Source organism: Quercus robur, chromosome 10 (genome assembly GCF_932294415.1).
Source record: "Quercus robur chromosome 10, dhQueRobu3.1, whole genome shotgun sequence".
In the NCBI taxonomy this organism is placed as follows: Eukaryota; Viridiplantae; Streptophyta; class Magnoliopsida; order Fagales; family Fagaceae; genus Quercus; species Quercus robur.
In genome coordinates this window covers 27,985,556-27,993,838 of record NC_065543.1, presented here as the reverse complement: position 1 = coordinate 27,993,838, position 8,283 = coordinate 27,985,556, and the positions used below count along the sequence as shown (strand labels likewise).

Genomic DNA, 8,283 nt, shown 5'->3' with positions numbered 1-8,283 from the left:
GTTTTAAAAAAACACCCCACTAGTGTTTTCTTCACCAAAATCTTTCTTTCCTTTTTTGCAGGCATTGGAAGAAGGTGTTGGCTCCGTTGGATGAATAACAAACCAAAGACTTCAGACATCATCAACTACATCTTAGAAATTTGAAAGAGCAAAAATCTAAGGTTTTAAAATTAAGGGACCAAAAATTAAACATCATATTCGCAAGAATAAAAGTGCATAAAAATGATAACTTAAGTCAAATTTTTTTTTTTAATTATCTTCATTTTGTAATTGAATTACACACAATAAACCTGTAATGTTGTGGGCTTGGGAACCCATGAACAATTAGAGACTTTCACTATTTGGTGAAGAACGAAGATCCCAAAGTCTTGTTTCTTATGGATGTTAGACTTGTTCGAAATGTTAATAGACTGGAGCTTTTGAATTCTTGGACGTGCGTAATTCAACTCACCCACCTGTTTGCCTACAATTTTACTAAATCCTCCATCCTAATCTTCAATGATGAAAATTAATTTAGCAATTTCAAAACGGAAAAGGTGTTCAAGTTTTGGATCTGGGATATGTAGTCAAAATTAGTAAAGGTGAAGTCATGGTTACTTTTTGTGGTACTCTTCTTTTGGGACAAGATTTTCTATGGTTTAGATTCTAGAACACAAGCCTCATGTAAGCAATCACAACAGCTTTTGCAAAACTTTGTAAAATACAAAAGGCAACCAGTTTTATCCATTTTGCTCTAAAAAATTTTTGCATAAATTTACACAGTTACTATAATAATAATAATAATAATAATGTATATATACATAATTACTGTAATTTTGTATTTAATATTTTATTAATCTCTCTCTCTCTTCTCCTCATCTCTCTCTCTTCTTCCTCATCCCTCTGCTTCTCTTCGTCTTTTCTTCGTCTAAACAACAAAGAACTTTTCTACAAATCTGCCCACACTGTCTAACCACCACAACGCATTATACTACATGATAATCAAATCACAAAATCAACCCAAAATTAAAGTGAAATCAATTCCAAAATCAATGGAAAATCAAAAAGTAGGTTCTTGTAATAGACTGATGTGGGTAATTTTGAAAAATATTGTGCAAAAAAAAAAAAAAAAAATAGGTTCTTGTAATAGACAGAAATTTTTAAACGGACCATGGTGATTGCTTATGCGATTCCGATTGGATTTCGGAATGTGGCTTTGTACAACTTGTGGTTAAGACTGTTAAGTGCACGATTAGCGAAACTTGTGGGCCTGCTAAGTGCTAAACTTAGACAAGACATGTACTTCAAAAAGCTTGCTTGAAGTTCTGAAAGCATACTGCTCTTTCAACAATTTGGGCTAGTCTAATTGATAGTTACACCATGTTGTGTTTTATCTTTAAAGTTAAAATAGTTAATCAAAAAATCTTTAAAGCAAAAACAATGAGGTCAGTTATAAACACCACAATGCTGCTCTATATTTAGAACGATGTTATCTATTGCCATGAGTTTTATAGCTCAACTAATTGATACCTCTTAGTGTTTCTGATGGAGACATTTTAAGTTCAAATCTCTCACCCTCAACTATTATAATAAGAAAATAAAGAACAATTTTAGCCGTTAAGTCCACTTGATCATTGTCCAAGCTTATTATTATCCTTTTTGTTTTTTTATTGGTTAATCACAAGCGAATTCAATAAGTCTTGAACGCACATGCCACAACCTTACCCAACACCTAAACACTTATAAAGAGATTTTCAATAACTATCCATTATTTTTGAAACTCCTATACCTTTTCAAGTACCAAAAAATATTCAATATAAATAAATAGCATAAGATTTATTTGTCAATTAATACTAAAATGCACCAACAAGGGGCTTTGCAAGTTGAGTTGGAGCTCATTAGCTTGATAGTATCCTTTAAAAAATAAAAAATTCAAATTAAAAATTTTTTTAAAAAAATTTGTAGTATTTTTGTCTAAGCTACAATAATGTTTGGATAAATAATAACGAGTTTTGATCTTTTTGTGGAAAGGGGTTGTTGGCTTCTCTAATTATGGCTATGGTCCCTACTGACTAGAATTGCTTGGAGATTTATTGCATATAAGACGTCTTTTGAAATGGTTTTAGCAACGGAGGAGCGAAAAGAAAGAAATTTATTCCTAAGAAGATCGGTCATGGACCTCGTGGTTGTGGGTGCTCAAAATCAAATAATTTGATTTGAAGAAATTCAAAAGAAAGTTCAATATCCTGCAGAAGGCATTGCCTGTTTTTTGTCAGAATGTTAAAAAAGAACAGAATATTAAAGAGCAACTCAGCTAGCAAGAAGAAGAAGACTAAGAATAGACGACAGTAGTTTTATTATGTCATGTACATACGACTTGTAGTTGTATCATTTCTGTTAGTATGTGATAAGTGTGCTACTGCTAGTCAAGTGATATACACATACAGAACGACAACTTTTTTCATAAGCCTCAGTAACAAGCTGCAAGGTTTTAAAGGAATTAATGAAATTTCTTGTGCCCTTTCAAGAGCTTCCAAATATTTTCCCTACTCCATAAACACTACCAAGAAGTTGATTGCACTACTGTTTCCGTACTTTGGAGTAAGCACTAACAACTTATTACAATGCACAAATTCTGGACATGAAATCATACCTGCCACCTATCCTCTAACGGACGCAAAGTAGAACAAGATCAGAAACTTGTAAGTTTCATGCAAAACAGAATATGGAATTTCACTGAAAAAGGAGTTAATACATATATTTTACAGGATGTAAAAGTTGGAGGTTAATGACAAACATTAACAGCAGGAATGGAATTTGTGGTTAAATGATTTGATCAAAGCATAATTCTACTTGTGTATTCATGACAGTCTCAATAGAAGGAGATGCTATACAATAGCTTTCGCCGTTGCTGTTTCTCAAAGGTAGCTATTATATCATCAATCGAGTCTTCCCATGATTCTGCTGCTTCAATCTATGGATAAAAGAAACCCATAGAAAGCATAGTATTAGTACATAACAAACCAAATATCACTAGTATAAAGCATAGCAGACACAGACCTCTTGGCACAAATCTAAAGTAAGCCGAGCTCCTATGGCAGCCTCCTCATGGTTATCCTTTACCTCCAAGTTTATCACCAGTACAGTTTTCATAAGAGCTTGATCCCGGCTGTGAAGATCTGCGCATTTTTCCATAATGGTCAGACAAGCATAAGAAGAAGACTTATTTCACAGGTGCTACAGGGACTTTGTATGTATATAAACTTAATTTTCCACTACAAAGAAATTTGCATCCAAAAGATTAATAAGGTGCTACTACCTCAATATTTTCTTTTAGAGCTTGGACTCAAGTTCAAAATTACCACACAAAATGCACATGCTTTTTTTTTTTTTTTAATTTTTTTTTTTATAGATGCAAACCACAAAATTCTAGCCCAGAGCATTTATAAAGTTGACATTACCCAAAGCACATCAATAACTCCTTTTAGTGGAGAGCAAGAGTAGCCTACAATCCCAACACAAAGGTGACCAGCCCACCAGTTCAACAAGTTATAGACCTCTTAATCTGTGTGCTTCATAATGAATGGAATCAGCACATTAGCACATAATCTTGTTTCATCCATAAATTTATAATCCTCTTTATTGATAAACTTTCAAAGACACAGACTCGTCTATATAATATATAAATGAAGAATCCATAAATTCAATAAACTATATGTGCAAGTGGGTTTCACAACATATTAGACAGAGGTCTTCTACAAACCCCAGATTGGACAACTCACCACAAAATTTCTAGACTGAAAACTATACCGTGGCAAACACATCCAAGCATGCAAAAACTTCTTTTATCTTTTATTTTGTAAGTAAACACATGACAAAAACACAACAAAGGTTAAATACCAGGTATCTCAATGAATATTAGTTTGCAAGACCAACCAGAAATTTTATCACCAGAAAACTATGAAAAGAAACTAAGCACAAGATATTAAATTACTTTTTTTTTTATAAGTAAAAAAAAAAATGATATTAAACTACTAATATATACCTTGGATCACAATACACATCCAATAATAAACACAGGATATTTTCCTTTGTTATTTGGTCTTGAAAGGTGAAAGTTTTATCCAACAATATCCACGGGGATTCAAGTCACAATGTATACAAAGACAAACCCCATAAATGCTACCAAGCACTACAGCTTACAAAAGAGAATCTTGAAAAAAATCAACAAAAGAAGAATTGGGAAAATTGACTCCCTTGGAGGCATAAGCCTTCTCAGAAAAATTAGAATTAGAGAGATAAAAACACTGGTCAATACCTTTGAAATTACTGCCAAAAATTTACAGGGCACCTTAGTAGGGGATTGAGTATGCCAAATCTCCTTTTTTGATAAGTAACTAATAATTTAACTATAGAAATACCAGAGGGATACACTTATGGTCCGTTTGGATTGAGGGGGAGGGAGGGGGAGTAGAGTAGATTTAGCAAAAATTTAGCTTATTTTTAGGCAACTCTACTCTACTCCCCTCCCCTCCCCCTCCTTCCCCCCTCCATCCAAATAGGCCATTAGGTACACACTATACAAGGAGTATACAAACGTAGCTCCCTAAATAATAAAGTGTGCCAAATCTCCTTCCAAGGAAGATCCCGACTATGTTGTCCGTCATATGCATTATAGAAAAGGCTCTCACTTCAAACATTGGTTCACTAGTCTACTGCCTACCCAATCTATCTACACCTACCCTACACACCTTGAACCTCTTGAGAAGCTCAAAGAAATTAATCAGAGTCCACAACCCAATCATATTACTGTCTATGAAATATGTAAACCAACTGCATTATCCCCCACGACATTCTATCAAGTCCTATACCAATCTACTCAATGAAAATGGTAACAATTACAGTTGAAAAAAAAAGCCAGTAGTAGAAGCAATAGACAAAGCTTTAATTATTTCATCTTTTGCATTATCATACAATTGATCCATATGATGCAACAAACAACAAAAAAGTGAAAAAGGGTGGAGGGAATGAGATATACTAACCTTCAACAACCATATCAAACACCTTTTCTTCAAATGCAAAAACCACATCAAAGGAACCATCAGCAGCATTCTCTTGCCACCGCTGAGGAGCCAGCTTGACTGATGAATTTCTCTTTAGCATTGGCAAAATGCCATTTCGCTTGTAGCTGTGTACACTCATTAAGGTTTCACTCATTAACATGCTCTACAATGCACAATAATTAAAAGGGACCCACTGTGAATGAAATATATGACAGTAAGCATGGACATAGGCGGAGTTAGCTACATTAGTTAACACAGAAGCACTACCACAGGTTTTTGTTTGTTTGTTAAGACCCAATTGCAATTGAAAATTAACTAGCATATAAAAAAGGGAAGAGGAAGAGGAAGAGGATACAGTTCGGGGTCTTTGCGCCTGAGATCCTCGAACATGTGCTTGTAGGGAGTACCGAAGTCGTAGACGTTGGGTTCTCTGAGAGAGGGTCCAGGGAGCTTAACGTGAGCCCCAGTACCGTACGAAGACACGTCGAAGCCCTGCTTTTTCAGAAGCGAGTGCGCCTCCATGCTCCGATTCTGGTTCGATGAGCACACCATGGCATACCGGAATTTCATGCTTCCGGTTATGGTATAGATGATAAAATTTATATTTAGAATTTAGAAATTAGGTGCTAGGGTTGACTGTTGAGGATGAAGAAGGGGAAAAAGAGCAACGTTCTAGTGTCTGTCTGTCTACTTCAGATGCTGAATAATTTCACCCAGTTTGCTTTAGAATGAAATGTGATGGAGCGATGTGGGCCCCAGTAAAGTACTGGACCATTTCATAATCACTTTTTAGGCTCCACTTCATAAACAACGTTTCATATTTGTTCGCTTTAAATTTGAGCTTTACTTAGGAGGTATTTGATACATGTCATTAAAAATTGAAAATATATATTGGAAAATATGTATGAAAATATGTGTAAGTAAAAAAATATATAAAATATGTGTAATATTGTTTAAAAACTAAAAATATATGTTTGAATGAGTATACTAAACGAGGCGATTTTTTTAACAAACAAGCTAAACCCAAGGAAAAAAAAAAAAAAAAACAATTAAACTTGTTTTTCTATTTGTTTGTTTATAGACAAATTAAATTTAACCTTTAAGTTTTAGATTTCTTTAATAAACAAGTCGGAACCAAAAAAAAAAAAAAACAATTAAACTTGTTTTTGGGCTTGACAAATAAATCTATATCTAAATCTAACTAAATATTTAGTTAATTGGGAATTAAGAACACTTGTAAAAACCAAAACTAAAAGGTTGTAATGAGTAATCACTCTTCTTCCTTTTTTTTTTTTCTTTTTCCTTTTTTATAAATTAAGCAAGTACCACACATCCAAGTCCATGAGTCCATCCCCCTCTTTGGTTAGGTCTTTTTTCTCATTTCTCATTCCCTTTTTAACATACCCCTATTTGAACTAGATTTGCCAACCCCCCCCCCCCCACACCAAATTACTATCTATTTTGTTTGTTTCGATTGCAGTTTCGAACTTCTCTTCACCCAATCACCTCAATGTCTTCGTCAAATGTCTACCTTCAACAACCTAAAGCTCTAGGCTTCCTTAAGAAGCCTTATTTTCCCTTTCTCACTTCAAATTTTTTTTCCAACGTTTCTCAATGAACTTAGAAACTCTCTCTCTCTCTCTCTCTCTCTCTCTCTCTCTCTCTCTCTCTCTCTCTCTCTCTCTCTCTCTCTCTCTCTCTCTTGTAGATTAAGAAATTTAAACTAATCTACCCTAGTTCTCAACAATCTCACCTCATCTGTTGCTAAATGATACATCTTTGGTGTGCAAAAAGCTCCCGCAATGACTCCTACTAGGATTCCACACAAATAGAAGCTTCTGGTAGAGTCCTCCTTCAACGTCATATCATAAGGCATCCTGTTTAAACTAAAGTGATTGTTAAACAACAAACTGGAGCAAACAACAAGAGGAAGAAGAAAATGATATCAATTAGTTCAGCATAAGTTGCATGTGCGAAGGAAAAAAAGAAGAGCAACTAGGAGGTCCAGCTGTCAAGTTTTGAATGGTTAAGTTAGGGAGTTTGTTAAGTTGTTGAGAGTTAGTTAATTTACCTGTTTTGGCACTCTTTTCTGTTGCTTTGTTATGTTGTATGTATATAGATTAGATTGCTAATTAATTTGTATTCTCTGATATATAAATAAAACTAGAAGTTTCCAATTCAATCTTTGTGTACTTCCTTTCTTTACATGGTATCAGAGCAAATCGCTTATGCTTAGGGTTTTGTTCCTCTTTTCTTTTCAATCCCTAGAATTTTCAATTCCAAGTTCTTAAAGCATCTTCAATGGCTTCCAAGTTGATTCCTCACAATCTATGCATGTTTCCACAGTTAATTACTCACATTCGGTGCCTTCTTCAAGCACAGCAATGGCAGACGAATCTACCAACAATCCTTACTTTCTCCTAGCAAATGAAAATCTTGGAATTATTCTCACCTCGTAGCCTTTAATTGGTCCTAAAAACTACATGAGTTGGGCTAGATAAGTTTTCTTGGCCTTAAGTGCTAGGAACAAATTTGATTTCGTGAATGGTTCAATCATTGAGCCAGATCCATCTTCTCCGTTGTTTAATTCTTGGAGTAGATGCAACACCACAGTGCTCTCATGGCTGACCAATTCTCTCAGCATGGAACTCAAAGCAAGTGTGATGTATATCAACACTGCAAGAGACTTGTGGATTGATCTTAAAGATAGGCTTTCATAGGGCAATACTTCAAGTCTGTTTGAGTTGCAGAAGGAGATATACCATCTTTCACAAGGATCGCTCTCAGTGAGTTCCTATTATACCAAGTTCAAAACATTGTGGGATGAATTTGCCAACTATCAACCTTTCACTATTTGCACTTGTGCTTGTACTTATGGATCCAAATCTTCTTAATTGGATGTCTAGCACAAGGAGCATGTTTTTTGTTTCCTAATGGGGGTAAATGATAGCTATGGGAACTTTATTGGTCAAATCTTGTTAATTGAGCCTTTTCCTTCACTTAGCAAAGTTTGTTCTTTGATTCTACAAGAAGAAAATAGGAGGACTATAGGTCATGATATCAATATGGTTCATCCAATGGAAGCTGCTGCAATGTATGTGAATAATGGCAAAGGTTTTCATGGCCGTCAAGGTCTTAATCAAGGCTACAATGGTGATAAAGGAGGTCATTCCAAGAAAAAAGAAAAAAAGGCCTATCTGCATTTATTGTGATCTCATTGGTCATATAGCAGACAAGTGCT

General features: G+C 34.7%; 1 protein-coding gene across 1 annotated transcript; it reads right to left on the bottom strand.

The window, feature by feature from the left end:
- Nucleotides 1-2,686: 2,686 nt before the first annotated feature.
- Nucleotides 2,687-5,751, bottom strand: LOC126702819 (uncharacterized). Its single transcript, XM_050401679.1, has 4 exons — nt 5,398-5,751; nt 5,022-5,167; nt 3,040-3,158; nt 2,687-2,953 (listed from the first exon to the last, which is right to left on the bottom strand). The coding sequence occupies exons 1-4, from the start codon at nt 5,610-5,612 to the stop codon at nt 2,852-2,854; spliced, it is 582 nt and encodes a 193-aa protein (XP_050257636.1). The 5' UTR covers nt 5,613-5,751; the 3' UTR covers nt 2,687-2,851.
- Between the last annotated feature and the right edge of the window lie 2,532 nt (nt 5,752-8,283).